The sequence below is a fragment of the Hipposideros armiger genome, unplaced genomic scaffold (assembly GCF_001890085.2).
Source record: "Hipposideros armiger isolate ML-2016 unplaced genomic scaffold, ASM189008v1 scaffold_97, whole genome shotgun sequence".
Classification (NCBI taxonomy): Eukaryota; Metazoa; Chordata; class Mammalia; order Chiroptera; family Hipposideridae; genus Hipposideros; species Hipposideros armiger.
Genome location: NW_017731447.1, coordinates 2,818,078 through 2,833,893, shown reverse-complemented (window position 1 = coordinate 2,833,893; position 15,816 = coordinate 2,818,078). Strand labels below are relative to the sequence as shown.

Sequence of the window (15,816 nt, the reverse complement as noted above, 5' to 3'; positions counted from 1 at the left end):
TCCCCCCTCCCCCCACTCCCCAGCGCAGGCAGGCCCTTTAGGGAGTACCTTCCACCGACATCAGGACCCCTACCTGGAAGGGTTAATGATTCAGGACTCGGGCGGGGGCCGTGCCGGAGTGAGCGGATGGAACTGTCCCAGGATGCAAACCCACAGATAGGCGTATGAGTGTTCGGGTGGCTTCCTCTTCTGAAAAGAAACCCTCACCGAGAGGATGAAAGGAGCGGATTATCATCACCTCCTCCACCCCCTCAGCCAGCCAGCCTCCATCAGCTAGCCCGGAGCAGAACTGGATCTGAGCGGGGACCGGGAACATAGACCACAAAACGTGAGGCGTGGATGGGTCTGTAGAGAGCATCTGGGTTTAACCCTTTCTTTTGCAGAAGTAAAAGCGGACAGAAGTAACTTGCCCAAGATCATACATCTGGCAGAGTGGCCAGGAGCACCAGGCTTCGGAGTCAGCCAAGCGGGCTTTGAATCCCAGCCCTACCCTTGACTGTCTGTGTGCCATTTGGCAAATTGCCAAACCTCTAGGAGCTCCAGTTGCTTCATCTGTAAAATGAGGTTGCCAGTGTCCCCCTCAGAACGTTGCGATCAAGTCAAAGTGAGATAATTGAATGTACGATGTTTAATTCAGCGCAGGCACAGTTCAGAGTCGCTCTTAGAACTGTAGGCTCAGCATCCTCAAGGGGCAGAGCTGGTCCTAGAGGCCAGGTCGTCGGGGTCCCAGTCCTGGTTTACCATTGGAATAGTATTTCACAGTTTCCAGAGGGATTTCATGCCTGCTTTCCATTTTGATACAGACGAGTAGGAATCCATTCCCATTTTTAAAAAGAGAAGTGGAGGAGGTTTGAAAAGACTGGCTCCAAATCACACCACCTTTCAGAGGCATAGCTCAGCCCTCCTTGCTAGATCAGGCAGGGTTCTATCTACCACATCATCTCCTTCCCTGCCTCAGTATGGTTATGGGGACCCTGTACCTCCTCCCCCCATAGAGACATTGTTCTTGCTCAAATGTTTTATTTGGCCGGGGGTGGGGGTGGGGTGAGTAATTCATTAATTCAACAATTATCGAGACCTTTATTATATTCCCAGCACTGTTTAAGGTGCTAGAGATACAGTGATGAACAAGAGAAGGTCTTTGACCTGTGGAGCTAACATTCTAGTGGGGGTGGAAAGACAGGCAATATGCGAGTAAATAAAATAATTTCAGAGTGATATGTTCTATGGGGGAATTAAAACTCCTCCTGCCGTCGGGGAGGCCTTGAACCCTACCTATCAAGTCTTCCTTCAGGAAATGGCTCTGATAGTACTTTACCTTTGCCAATGAGTTCAATATCCAGAGACTCAGAGCTTTCCACCTGCACCACCGTTTACCTCCTGATTGTCTGCAGCTGCACTTTTCACGCTTGGAAATGAACAACTGCAGTGATCCTCTCTGTCTGGGCTCAGTGCCTGCTGAAAGGCTGGCTGGAAAGATTAGCTTTCCTCCACCTTGCACTGCAGCAGGAGAGCTGCTTCTACCTGTCAGTACATCCCGTTACCACAATACTCAGGTGCCAGACTCAGATGACTATCTGCGTTCCCTTCCCTCTCTCCTTTTGCTTTCTTGTGGAAGATAGTCCTGGGGGGAGATGGTTTTCTTTCCTCTCTAGGGCTCCTAAAGAATTACTGGAAGAGAATTACTGTTGGCACCAGGCAAGAGAGACTCCTCCGACATCACGGTTTATGGCAGCACTGTTGACCTATTCTCTCCCAGTGCTTTGTATATGAACTTCCAACCTAAAAAGGAAGCTAGAGAATAATTATTTGCTTAATAAAAAGATGCTTAACCTACCAAAGGAGTCACCTCAGGCCTCTTTCAGGCAGATCCCCTGGTTTAATTTGTTCCCAAAGTCCTTGACAAAGTTTGTAGCAAAATGAGGAAAATTCAGGGCACTTTTGTGACTTTTTCATAAAATATAGTTCAATACATTAAATTTAAAGGATGTATGCAATTTAAAACAGTGTTTTTCTTTTTTTTAATTAAATTTATTGGGGTGACAAAGGTGAGTAAAATTACATAGGTTTCAAGTCTACCTTTCTATCATACATCATCTATATATCACATGGTGTGCTCACCACCCAGAGAAGTGTTTTTCAAACTGTAGGAGGTAACCTGTGAGTTGAGACCATTTTTTTAAGAAATAAGATACTAGAAAACATCAGGGCATCACATACAATAATGGTAAATATATTTTGTTTAACTTTTGTTTCAGTGTGTGTGTGTGTGTGTGTGTGTGTGTGTGTGTGTGTTGGGACATGATGTGAAATTTATTTATACTTCGATTTACAGTCAAAAAGTTTTGAAGAACAGAGCTTTTAATGATTCTTTTATTCTGATAGTGTGTCCTTCCCATTTTGGGGGTATTAAGCTGTTCTTTCTTTTTTGAAATATATTTTTTTTAAGATTTTTTTTTTTTAAAGATTTTATTGGGGAATCCGGGAAGAGGAACAGACAAGTTGCTGTTCTTTTGCTGTTCAGTCTAGTTGTGGAGGCCGTCGCTTCACTGGCCCATCTTGGTATTATCATTGCGCTCCTCCCAGGTGAGGCATATCGGTCGCTGGCCACTGGACGGCTGCTCACGGCAGCTCTTGGCAGCTCACGCTGGCTGCTGGCCACTCACGGTAGCTCACGGCAGCCCACTGCAACAGGAGCTGCAGCCTACGCCATCGCCAGTGACTCACAGCAGCCCAGCTCCAGGTTGAGCTGTTGTTCACCATCTTAGCTGTAGAGGGCACAGTGTCACTGGCCCTCATGTGGGATCCGAACCAGGGCCCTGCTGCTCAGAACTGGCGTCCCAAGCCAGCTCTTAACCAACATGCCACTCAGCCAGCCCTAGAAGATTTTTTGAGTCTCTACTTATCACAATAAAACATCCACAATCTTATGTCATTCCCCACCCTCCACCTTTTTTTCTTACTGGTCTCTGTAATCCAGAAGTTTGGAAATTCTTCCTATAGTGGATTTAAACATGATTGCCTTGTTGGCAGTGTAAATTGATAAAGTGGTTTTCAAAAACAACTTGTCATGTACAAAAAGCCATATAAATATTCATATGGTTTGATGCATTACTTTTCTTTATAGGAATCTATCCTCAGGAAAGATCCTAAAGACGAAAAAATTTTAATCTTATTATAGCTTTGCGCATATAGTAAAGAAAAATAAAAAAAATTAATGTTCCACAGTAGAGAACTGGTTAAATAAATCAATAGATGTCTTTCCACTTAACTGTTTAAAGTGATGATAATAATAGGAGAAAAATGCCTTTACAATATAATATTAAAATTGTAAGTAGAGTAACTAAAATTCTAAGTAACCAACCACTCTACCAAGTGCTGGGTGATGTGCTAAGTGTTTTTCCTATGTTAACTTGTTTAGTCCTTACAATGACACTATGAATTATCCTCATTTTACAGATGATAAAACTAAGCGTGTCATTTTCCAACAATTTCCTGACACCAATTCAATTCCATTCTGACACTACCTGTAGTTAGTTCAGTCCCCACAAGTTAAGGGCCCAGTCTTCCAAGACTGCCCCACTTTAGACACCTGCCACAGGTGGAGCTCCCAGGCCACCTGAATGACAAATTCAGGGATTACCATGACACCCTCCTCAGGTTTGATAATTCACTAGAATGACTCACAGAACTCAGAAAAGCACTATACTTTTGATTACAATTTTATTATGAAGGATACAACTCAGAAACAGCCAAATGAAGAGGGGCATAGGACAAGGTATGGGGGTAGGGTGGTATAGAGCTCCCATGCCCTTGCAGGGGCATCACTCTCCTAACATATTGGTGTGCCCAAACCTCATTCTTTCATGGTTTTTGTATTAAACCGTTGGCCACCTAATTGGACTCTCCAGTGTCCTTCCCTCCCGGGAGGTGGGACCAGCCCTCTGAAACTCTCTTAAGGACTCACCGTGAGTCACCTCATTAGCATAAACTCAGATATGGTTGACAGGGCTCCTTATGAATAACAGACGCTCCTATCACTCAGAACATTCCAAAAGTTTAGGAGTTCTGTGCCAGGAACGGGGCAAAGACCAGCTATATTTTTTATACCACACTGAGAAAAGAGAGCTTAAGTAACTTGCTCAAGACCACACAATATGTGACAGAGTATGTCACAGAACTAAGATTTAAAATTTTAAACACACACACACACACACACACACACACACACACACACACACACACTGGTAGGAAATACCCCAAAATGCTTAAAGAGGTTTGGTGATTATATTACAAATATTTCAAAATGAGATTATAAGTTTATATGTACAACATCATAGGAAAATCTAGCCTTTAATACAACTTGGAGTAGAAATGCTATCTTATTTGACAATCCTAAAGTTATGGAACATTAGAGCTGTGAAGGGTCTCTTTTTACAGATGAGAAGCTATGATCCACAGAATGAAATTTGCCCAAAATTATACAATGGGTTAATGACAGCTGAGTTTAGAATTCAGTTCACCTCTTTTGTTTTTGTCCATCTCGTTTTTCTAGAGATCAGCTAGGTGCTCTTCTGATTTATATTTATGTAGGTCAGATATGGGCAGTGCAGCTTTATGTCTGTTCCTGGCCCTTTACCCAGAGTTTCTGGTTCTGTACAGGAATCTTCAGCTCCACCCTGCACTGAGCCTCCAATTCTGGCTTGTAGAAGGTTACCTCTTGGATGCAAGGCACAGATGGGACTCTCCTAGCTGCCTCCCTGATCTAACATTGTCCTTAAAGAGAGGAAGAGGATGATATGAGGGCATGACCTCCTTTTGTCAACATTTTCCCCAAGTTACCACAAAGGTTTCTCCATTACAGGGCTCTGTGGATTGCCCCACTCTGGAATTTGAATATGGAGACGCAGATGTGCACGCAGCAGAGCTGTCAGGTATGCGGTAGATGGGTCTGTGGAGGGTGGAGCAATGGCCAGGGGGGAGATGGAAGGGGCTTGCCATCTCCCTTGGCAGCTTGTCTGTTCTCAGCAAGCGGCTGCAGAACAAAGGCTGTCCTCCACATTCCCTCTTCTCTCCACTCCAGCAGTATATATCTCTTAGTTCACTTCCACATTTCTTTCTGTGAATTTTCCCTTGGCTTTGGCGTTCTCCATTCTTTCATTCTATCACTTTTCTGCTCACCCTTCTTTATTCTCTTCTGCTGCACTCTCAGATGTTTTCTTCTCCCATTTTTCCTCTCTTTCTCTTCCCATATCCACCCATATCTTTGCATACCCCCTTTGTTTTTCTGTCACCCCTTTCCTTCTCTATCCCATTCTATCTCTCCTTTTCTACCTCCATCTGGCCCCCTTTCCCTAACTTCTGTCCCTTAAATAAATCTCAGCAATGTCTACAGAAAAACTCTGTACACAGCTGGCCAGATGGGCAAGGCTGGACGTGTCCCTTATATCGATCATAGTGGAGCTCTGCTAGGATGTTTCTGAACTGGAGTTCAGTGATCCCATTCTTCTCTCAGTGGTGGGCTGCTTCTCTCTTTCTGGATTTTTAGCTGAGGCTAAATGTGATCTCCTCACATTAAGGGCCTCCATGTAACACGTGCTGTAAATGCCAGTTATTAATAAATGAGCTTTGGGTGGAGATGGTGTGAAAGTTAAATATTCTGTCACATGGAAGTGACACTTTGAGACATGCTTTTTCAAAGGAAAGAGACAAATGTTTTTAAAGTTCTTGTGAATAAGCACAGGGAATAATTTTTTTCTGTGATGAGTGACAGAAATAGAGAGCTGGTTTAATAACCAACAAAAGATTAGAATCCAGTGTGTGTGTGTGTGTGTGTGTGTGTGTGTGTGTGTGTGTGCGCGCGCGCGCGCACGCGCACGCGCACGCGCACACGTGCAGGGAGAGAGTGAGGGGGAGGGAAGGAGAAATAGAGAAGAGAAGAGAGAAAAGAAGAGGAACAACCCAAAAGAGAAGTGGTCGAAGAATATGAATAGAAATTTATAGAATATGGTCAATAAATATATGAAAAGATGTTCAACTACATTTGTAAATGGGGAAAAGCAAATTAAAATAATGAGATATTTTTTCACATTAATCAGATTGCAAAACTTAAAAGCCTGGGGTTGGTGAGGGTCCAGAGGAATGAGTACTTTTATTAATATATGCTGCTTGGCAGGAGGGAGCAGAGTATAAAATTGGAAAGCAGTTTGGTCCCATCTAGCAAAGTTGAAGATGCACACATATTATGACCCAGCGATTCTAGATGCACACTTTAAAAAACCACTTGGGCACAAGAGAACATGTACAAAGATGTATATTGCAGCCATTGTGAAAAATTGAAAACAATTTAGTAGGGGAATGAATAACCTATAGTATATCAATATATAGCCATTAAAATAATTGATCTATATCAATATGTTTCAATATCAATAAATGTTAAAAACATAGCATTGAGGGGAAAAGAAGCAGTGACAAAATAATTTATACGTGCATCAAACTGCTTAAACACACGAGTCTAAAAGACGTTTCTAGGAAGTCTAGTTGCACACTTGATTGAGTGCAGTGTCAAGTGAATGGATGTGTTCAGTTTTTCTTGTAAAAAACTACTGAAAGACAAAAAATGTTTCTAAGAAAAAATATACAATATGATCTGTTTGGATAAAAACTTTTAAAACAGAATGATATCATATGTTTATAGGCACATATGTATGTAATAAAAGAATAGAAATAAGCATGTGAAGTATACACACTGATTTCATTATAATGATTACCTCTAGAGAGGGGATAAGATAGACTGGGGGTGGGGGGGAAGAGGGAACTTTAGATGTCTGAACCAAATATGTGAATGCTTGTTTATTCTGGGTAGAAGATACACAGGTGTCTTATATGTATTCTATATTTATCTGTATGTGACAGTTCATGATCTAAAATTTAAAAATAAAATAAACACAAAGTTTAGTACCTAAGAGCTTTGTTCCATTTTCTGACTGGGTTTGTGCTCTACTCTTAAAAAATATATATCCACACTACCCACTAATGACTGAAGAATTTAAGATTCAGAGATGGGACTTGCTTCTGGTCACTGCGGGATTTTGGGACTCAGGACTCAAAAGCCCTGGTTCCCAGACAAGGTGTTTCTCAACCATTAGACAGCTGGCTGAAACATAAGTGAATTTCTCTTGCTTTGTAAATTACCTGTGACCTAGTTAAATTTCCAGCAAGGGTCTCAGTTAGAGAACAGACTTTTGAGGAAATCTGCTTTACCACCTATTGATTCCTCTTCATCCTCTGTAAGATGGGGGTACTCTGGAATGTGTGTGTGTGTGTGTGTGTGTGTGTGCGCGCGCGCGCGCGCGCGCATGTGTGTGTGAGAGAGAGAGAGAGAAAAAGAGTGCGAGACAGGGCATTTTTATTTCTCATAAGCTCTCTGTATTAATTTTGTATTGAGAGACTACTGTCAGCGAAGTTAGATATTGCTGGGCACGTGCAGCCCTTTGGCAACCATAGCTGCTTCTGCGTGGTTTGATGCTGCCTCCATCAGTGCTGCCTGGGTGGCTGTGGGCAGGAACTTAAACTTCTGTACGCTTCGAGGAAACTCGGCAGGGAGAGAATGAACTGGCGCCAACCCTAAAGAGCCATCTAATACATATTCTCCAGCCCTTACTCTGGCTTCTTGACCAGCACAAGGATCTTGCCTCTAAATTTCAGGAGTTGTGTTGCCCTCCTCTTCCCTAGAGACGGGGTAGTCCTAGTCTGGGTTGACAAGCAGAAGTGGTTGCGGCCCGAAGAAATAGGAGTGATGACATTAAGCCCTCTCTGCTCCAACTCTCCTCCTGGCCCTCACCAAATGTAGAAGCCTGCCTTCTCTGCTGTAGCAGCCAGCTGGCAGGAGGAGGACAGGTTTGATGGTTTAATCACCCAGGGACATGAGTGGCTATTTTTAACTGCTCCAAAAGGGAGGAAGCTGGCTCTGGATTGACTTGGACACAGGAATGTGTTGGAAGCTTTAGCTCTTTCATACCACCCTCTTTTCTCCAGACCCCTTCCGTAAGGGTCTGACAAATGTTTGTGACTCTGTCCTATCTTTCCTGCCACAGAATTGTATAGCTACACTGAAAACCCGGAATTCACCACTAACAGGAGGTGCTTTGAAGAAGATTTCAAGACTCAAGGTGATCCCAGATCCTTATTCAATAGAGACCTGCTTTTCCCCTCCATGATATCCCCAGCCTGATCTAGAAAAAGCCGGAAACAAAGTATGATCCTTTTTCATCCTCTCCATAACCATGTAACTTCTCTAGCCCTTCTTACATGTGGGACACAGAGTTTCCTACATCTCAGGGCAGAGGCCGTGGAAGCAAGAGAAGCCTGAGCTGGGTCCCTTTCCCCGACGGGACACGAGGGCAGAGGGATGGGCAGGTGGGGCTGGTGGGTGCCCGGCCGCCTGGTAGAACCCCGAGCCCAGCCGACTCCTTGGTCTCTAGCTCTGCCTCACGCTCCATAGCATTTAATAATAATTTCATGTGCCCACACGGTGATTCTCTCAGACCTCAATTCCCTTACTTGGTCAGTGGCAATTAAATTTTCAACTCAACGAATGTGTGGTGAGTACCTGTTTTGTGACAGAGACTCAAGAGGCAGGGGTGAAGGTGAATTTGCAGCATCTTCCAAGAGATTATAGTCTGGTAGCAAAGGGAAGATGGGTATATCACAAAACTAGCTAAAGCCAGGAGGAAAATGGTGTCATACGAGAAGTAAAAAGAGCTGGCGGAAGCATTTAGTGGGAAAGAGGCAATTTTGTAATTGATCTGTAATGCTGGATAGGAATTGCCTATATAGGAAGACAAAGGGAGCTCCTGAAGAAAGGCAGAGAGATCAGACACTACGGGCTGTGTGTGGAGGACGGAGCGGGTGTGGGGGGAGATGAGACTGCAGAGTGGGTTCAGGCCAGAACATTTGGGGTCCTTTACTTTTCCCATCCCTTATTATTTCTCAGCTAAATAAGGAAAGCTTTTGAAGAGAAGGATTTGTAGGGGGCTGAGATCAGAGGTGGATATGCTATCCGGAGCTTCCCCAGGAAGGGGAGGCAGCAGCCGACACTGGATCTGTATGGCCTTCTGTCCCCAGTGCAGGGCAAGGAGTGGCTGGAGTTGGAGGAAGATGCCCAGAAAACCTACGTGATGGGACTCCTGGACCGGCTGGAGGTGGTCAGTAGGGAGCGGCGACTGAAGGTGGCCCGGGCTGTTCTCTACCTGGCCCAAGGTGAGTGACCACCTTTACCAACTTCAGAGGGGTGGAGACTAGAGAGAGAAATGGTGTTATCAGGACTAGATTAAGACAAGTCATGCTGGGAAAGCAGGGTCCCTGCCTTTCAAGGACAGATCTTGTCATGTGCTAGGAGTAACCTGGTTCTTATGAAGAAGATGAGGAGGTGGTGGGTCCTGTTCTGCATCCCTTGGCATCGGCCTTTCTCTTACCAGGCATGCCAGGGCTTCTCATGGGTTCTTTTTTCCTTAACCTCTGATGTAATCGTATTTGGAGACTAGCAAGAGGGTCAGTGTGGCCAGAGCTGACGATGTACCACCAGCCGAGCGTGGAGGCCTCCTTAACAGCTGTGCCCTGGCCTCAACTCTGAGGGGAGGCAAGGGTATGCCACAGATGCACACATCGACCCGCTGCGTTGTTTCTTGTTGGCATTTAGAAGGTTCAAGCCAACAGAGCAGCAGGAGTAGATGCTGTGAGTAATTTGGAGATGATCAGAACTCAATGAGATTAATTGAGGAAAGCTTCCCAGAAGAGACCTAATACCCAGGTGTTGGAAAGAAAATGACATAGCCTAGCTGGAGTAGTAAAAATAAGCCCTGAGATCATAAATAAGAGGACTGTCGGCAGAATGGTCAGGAGCTAAAATGTAAGAATCATAAATGGAGAGGAAAGAGTAGAAACTGGTCACAGGGGAGACTAGCAAATAAGGCAGTGCCCATCCACATCTCTTGGTTCTGGCGCTATGGCCAACTTCCAGCTTTGTGCCTGAGGGCTTTCTCTGCAGTCCACGTAGGGCAGCCAGGAGTGCTAAGGCATTAACGTGCTCCCCTAGTCCAGCAGCCCTCGTCAATGACTGACAGGAGTCAGTGGATGAAAAGCCCCCCGGCCTCACACCCCTCTTGGGTGGGATGATTCTGAGTTGTGTGTTTTAGACTGTTTCCCAGAGCCTCCCCTGACCTGGGATTGAGCCCTTGGCTGCCTTCTCTTCCCTATCTCACTTCCCCACTTCTCTACAGATGGTTCCTGGGATCAACTCCCAAATAAACTACTTGCATTTGAATTCTCATCTGGATCTGCTCCTCAGGGCACTCAAACTTAAGACAGGCCATTGAGGAGCACATTGAATCTAAGCCCAGAGTCTGCCTCTCACCCCTGCCTCATTCTGGGAAGTTCTAGGGGGCCCTTGCCCTACCTTTGTCAGCCTAATTGTTGGGCAGGGTGTTGGAAGATAGTCCTAAGATCATGGGGCAGGGTGGAAAGAACTGGGATACCCCCTCTCCCTCAACCCCTATGGCACTATCTTGTCCTTTAGGCACTTTTGGGGAATGTGATTCAGAGGTCGATGTGCTACACTGGTCCAGGTACAACTGCTTCCTGCTCTATCAGATGGGGACCTTCTCGGCCTTCCTGGAGCTACTCCACATGGAAATCGAGTGAGAAGCCTTAGGGGAGGGCCGGCCTAGACAATCCCCTTGAAGGCCGTTTCATGTCTTATGCTGGTTCCCTTCCTATAGAGACCTCTGTGGGGAGCTGGGTCTATTCATACCTCAGTCCAAGGCTCACACTGACAGTTTCCCTCCATTCAGCCATGCTCTCTGATATTCTGTCCTCTCTGAGGTTGGTCTCATCAGCTGCTCCTGCCCCACTTACAGCTTCAGTCCTGGGCTTCAGGGGCCCGCCTACCTGGGGTGAATTGCCTTTTTATCCAGACACCTTCTAAGCTTAGCCTGACTCCGGAATCCATGAAGGAAACTGTTCCAGCTGAGACCATGTTCCAAGAGGGACAGGGACAATCCCTGTAGCTGTAGTGACGCCTCGTTTTGTCTCATGTCCATCACCCAGGAGTTTTAGATAAGGTGAAGCCTGTTTATGATTCATCAGGTGTTGCTTAGCATCTCTTTTGTGTCTAGCACAGCACGGCAGGGATTACAAGAGGAGTGGATATCACAGACCCTGCCCATCTTCACCACAGATAAGGGTTTGCTGAGGTGGCCAAGGAATCCTATGGGCTCCTTTACCTTAGACCAAGTTCTTTAGAGCTACATAACAGGGCATGGCAGGTGCTCGTGTTTGCGTGTGATCAGTGAGAACACATTGAGTAAAGAGGCCTTCCTGGGTTCTCGTTCTCTCCCTCCTTCCTGTGGCAGCAACAGCCAGGCCTGTAGCAGCGCTCTTCGGAAACCAGCCATCTCCATCGCCGACAGCACAGAGCTCCGGTGAGTGGGCTGGCATGGGATTGGCATGGGGGCAGAGGTGGAGGGGCGGTTAGCAATGGGTTACCCTTCACCCAAATCCCAGATGCACCCAAACAAGGAGAAGTTGCTAATTCCACTGGCTTGGGCTCCCACAGAGACCATCCCTGAGGTCTCCGACTGTAGGCTGGGAGCTGCCCTGGGCACCTCCTGTGACCCTCCTATAACCCCAGGGTGCTGCTGAGTGTCCTGTACCTGATGGTGGAAAATATTCGCCTGGAGCGAGAGACAGACTCCTGTGGGTGGAGGACAGCCCGGGAGACCTTCCGCACTGAACTGAGTAAGAAGTGGAACTTGAGGAAGGGTGGGGATGGGGTGCTGAGGGTCTGCCTAAGAAACAGGCAGCCCTTCTGTTTTCTTTCTTTTCTTTTTTTTTTAGAATTAACATCCTTTCTTTTAGGGCAGAGATACTGCACGGCAGGCATGAGGGCCTGGCTTGATTTCCCCTGTATCTGTGAACTAGGACCAGTCATATGCCTTCTCTATGCCTTAATTTCCTTGGTTAGAAATGGGGGACAGGCACCCCTCTCCCATTCCATCACGAATCCCACGTGAAAACAATGAGTTGAATTCACCTTGAAAACTGAACTCTGTTCAAATGTAAGTTGGTGTGGTCATCAGACAGGGATAAGATATGAAAGCCTGTGGGATTTAAAAAATACATTCACTGATGTACGAAAGTGAGTTGTGAGCCACGAAATGCCATCGGGTCCTTCAGCCAGAAAAACAACATCTTTATTGCTGTTACTCCTAGTTTGGCATCCACCCCAAGGAGGTGGGCTGTCTGGGAGCTCTCTAAGCCTCCTTCTCAGGACCAAGTACTCAAACTCTTTAGGGGTGGTGAGTGCCTTCCTCAATGTGTCCAGAATCGGGGTTACAGGGGCCGGGTTTCCTGACCTCACCCTCGCCTTCTCACTTGCCTCTCTCCACTCTCCCAGGCTTCTCCATGCATAATGAGGAACCTTTTGCCCTTCTGCTTTTCTCCATGGTTACCAAGTTCTGCAGCGGCCTGGCTCCCCACTTCCCCATAAAGAAGGTCCTGCTTCTGCTCTGGAAGGTGGTCATGGTGAGTGGCTCATCCCCCCAATCTCATCAGATCGGCAGCCCGCTGCCACCTCAGTTTCTTCTAGTCTGATTCTGAGGCAGGAAGTAGGCAGAATAGGGGGCAGCTCTTAGCCGATGGAGGGGCAACATGGCTGACCCAGAGACTCCGATGTGCTGTGTCAGAGCAGGACGCCTGTTTCTGTCGGACTGATGAGAGATGCGTCTCCGAGTTGGGGTATCATTGCACCTTCCCCTGATACAGCTGATGTTTTGTGGGTGAGCACTGCCTAAGAATTGGGAGACCTGGCCTCTGCTCATCCTGAGGAACCTTGGGCAACTCTCTGTGCCTCAGTTTCTCTAGCTGTAAAATGTGGGGATTAGTGCCTGCCCTCCATCCAGATAAATAGAGGATTCGCTTGAAAACAAATGAAGTCCTTGTAAGTATATGGTTGTAGTTCTGTGGCTAATTACTCAACCTGATCCTTCATCTCTGACTCCCGCCCCACAGGACTTGCTGTACAACATAGCATCCAGGGCAGGCCTCATGGGGGAACTGCCTCTTGACTGCAGAGGAAATTGAGTGACTCTGGGGGTTATAGCATCTGGATGTGTTCCTTAAAGGGGGAGATACATTTTCCTGTTTGTTCAGTGGAGGCTCCTAGGAGTCCCTTGCCTCATTTCTGGTGGTATTTCCAGCCCTGGGTCAGTAAAGAATGCTTTATCCTGAGCCCTGAGCTCCTCAGACAGGGATAGTAACCACATTTGCCCCTTCCTGTTTTATTACTTCCTAATTGAGAAGGGGGTCCGAGGGGGACTGGAGGCTGCAGCTCTTCGTCTCCACCCATCCTTCCCTGACCCGGCTCTCCGACTTCCCTCCCTTCCTATCCCTTCTCTGCCCCTTTCCTGTTTACCCTTTAGTTTACCCTTGGTGGATTTGAGCACCTGCAGGCTCTCAAAATACAGAAGCGGGCAGAACTGGGCCTGCCTCCACTGGCCGAGGACAGCATCCAGGTGGTGAAGAGCATGCGTGCCGCCTCCCCACCCTCTTACACTCTCGACCTGGGGGAGTCTCAGCTGGCACCACCACCGTCCAAGCTGCGAGGCCGCCGTGGTTCTCGAAGGGTATGGACTAAAGCAGACAGTGGTGTGACACTAGCTGGCCAAAACTCAGGATTCTAAGCTACTCTGGATGTGGTAGGAAAGGGCAGTGTGTGACCCTCCGCCTACCCCTTGGCCATGTGACAGTCTGAAGCCTTGGAGTCAGTACGTTGGCCTTTGTCTCCCAGCTCTGACAGACTCCTGAGCTGTCAAGACGTGACATTGTGATATCACATTATAGATCCACGTCTTGCTACGGGGTCATTGACCTGGACCTCAGTGCCTGGAATTCCTTAGCATCCTGAGCAAGAGTTAGGTTAGGGGATAATCCTGGGAATCTGAACAGAGCTCCCAGAAAGCCATGTGCCCGGGGTGAGGTACTTCTCCATTTTCTCAGCAGCAAGAAGCTTTGCTCTGAGCCAACCATGTTCTTGTCAGGCCCTGGAACCAGAGGCTTACATTTGGGAGACGACAGGTTAGGGTTCTAGGCATAGTCTGCATCTCTGGACAGGTCAGAATGACAAGTTGCACTGAAACCTGACCATGCCCCCACGAACTCACCTGCCTGATTTACCTGAGTTTACCAACTACAAGTTTCAGACAGTCACACTCAGTTGTCTAGTCTACATTATCTGCAGTGTAATTTTTTTAACCTTTATTTTTTGTTTTACAAAGTAATGCTTACTCATTGTAGAAAATTTGGAACAAATATGAAATGAGAAGAAGAGAGAAAAAAAATCACCCACAGTCTTAACAACCAGAGGCAGTGACTGTTAACTTTTTGGCCTATTTCTGTCCAATCTTTTTCTTTCTGTGACAAGATTTAAAATTCCAAACTCGCTTCCCTCTGCTTAGCAGCAGCTTCTGTCTCCTCTTCCTCAGTCAGCCAGCTGGTGTATGCTCACAGAAGGCAAACTAATTGAATGTTCACCTAAGCAGAGCATAATTAGGAAGGAAAGTGCTGGCAAAAAAAAAGGCATCAGTGCTTTCTGAAAGCTAAGTAACTATGACTTTGGGATTATCTATGCTCTGTTCCCTGGCCGTTGGCATGGTTGTCTGAGAGCTGCTTGTCCTGGGATTGGGCCTGGTGGGAACAGTAGGGTTGAGGTGGAAAAGGGATATTCCCAAAGAGCTGGGTTCTTACTGCATGTTTCCTGAAGTCTGGCAGCCTGTGGGAAGGGGATAGCCTCAGACAAGGATGCCCAGGGTAAGGTCTCTGCACACCTTCCTCACCCCGCCCCCCTGCCCTGCAGCAACTCCTCACCAAGCAGGACAGCCTGGACATCTACAATGAAAGAGATCTCTTTAAGACTGAGGAACCAACCACAGAGGAAGAAGAGGAACCTGCTGGTGATGGAGAACGAGCCTTGGATGGAGAGTTAGACCTGCTAGAACAGGACCCTCTGGTGCCACCTCCACCCTCGCAGGCACCTCTCTCTGCTGAGCAGGTGGCTTTTCCCAAGGGCCTACCCTGGGCCCCAAAGGTCAGGTAGGTTTGATAGCACCAGGCACCCCAAGCTTTGGGTTTTTAATCACTGAAGACCCAGGGTGGAGTGGTCTGTGTACTCAAGGCTCAGGAAGCGGGGCTGGGGGTCAGAACTCCTAGGCTCGAAGTTCCTTCTGTTAGCTGCTCTCGTCCCCCACTGCTCCAATGCTCCAATTGGAGGGGCAGGAACCCAGAAAGGTTCTCTCTCTCAAGGTTTGCTTTTCTTTCCTTCTCTGGGCTTCGCCTCTCCACCGTCCTCTCAGGCAGAAGGACATTGAGCACTTTTTGGAGCTAAGCAGGAACAAGTTCATCGGATTCACTCTGGGGCAGTAAGTGACTGGATTGTCAGAATGGCTATAGCGTGGTTCTTAGGGGGCCAGAGGAGCGGGGGGCCTGGAATGAGAGATTTCGCCCAGTAGTCACAATGCAACCTAGAGCCACTAGGCCATGAGCAACTCCCAGTGACTGCCTTGGGTTCTTGCCATGGAATTTCTTCCTTCCAGTTTCCTAGAAGAACTTTTTTTTTTGCTTTTAGCCAGTATAGTGCCTCGAGCAACAAGTCATTTCCCTCTTGGGCTTCAATGTCCTCATAAGACTGCTAGATTAGATGGCCCCTAGGGGCCCTTCCGGCTCTAATGGGCCAGAATTCTGTGAAGAAGAGACATGGTCAGA

General features: G+C 46.9%; 1 protein-coding gene across 7 annotated transcripts in view; it reads left to right on the top strand.

The window, feature by feature from the left end:
- Positions 1–15,816, top strand: part of STRIP2 (striatin interacting protein 2) — a 36,194-nt gene that overhangs the window by 769 nt on the left and 19,609 nt on the right. For 3 of the 7 annotated variants that reach the window (XM_019646141.1, XM_019646143.1, XM_019646147.1), the window contains exons 2-11: positions 4,865–4,934; positions 8,097–8,171; positions 9,127–9,261; positions 10,577–10,697; positions 11,412–11,480; positions 11,690–11,796; positions 12,455–12,582; positions 13,479–13,682; positions 14,912–15,147; positions 15,408–15,473. In XM_019646141.1, the coding sequence (XP_019501686.1) occupies positions 4,865–4,934; positions 8,097–8,171; positions 9,127–9,261; positions 10,577–10,697; positions 11,412–11,480; positions 11,690–11,796; positions 12,455–12,582; positions 13,479–13,682; positions 14,912–15,147; positions 15,408–15,473 (1,211 nt within the window). Of the gene's footprint in view, positions 1–41; positions 329–4,864; positions 4,935–8,096; positions 8,172–9,126; positions 9,262–10,576; positions 10,698–11,411; positions 11,481–11,689; positions 11,797–12,454; positions 12,583–13,478; positions 13,683–14,911; positions 15,148–15,407; positions 15,474–15,816 lie in introns of those variants that run through there. The other 4 variants (XM_019646145.1, XM_019646142.1, XM_019646144.1 and 1 more) reach the window with 4 other exon arrangements.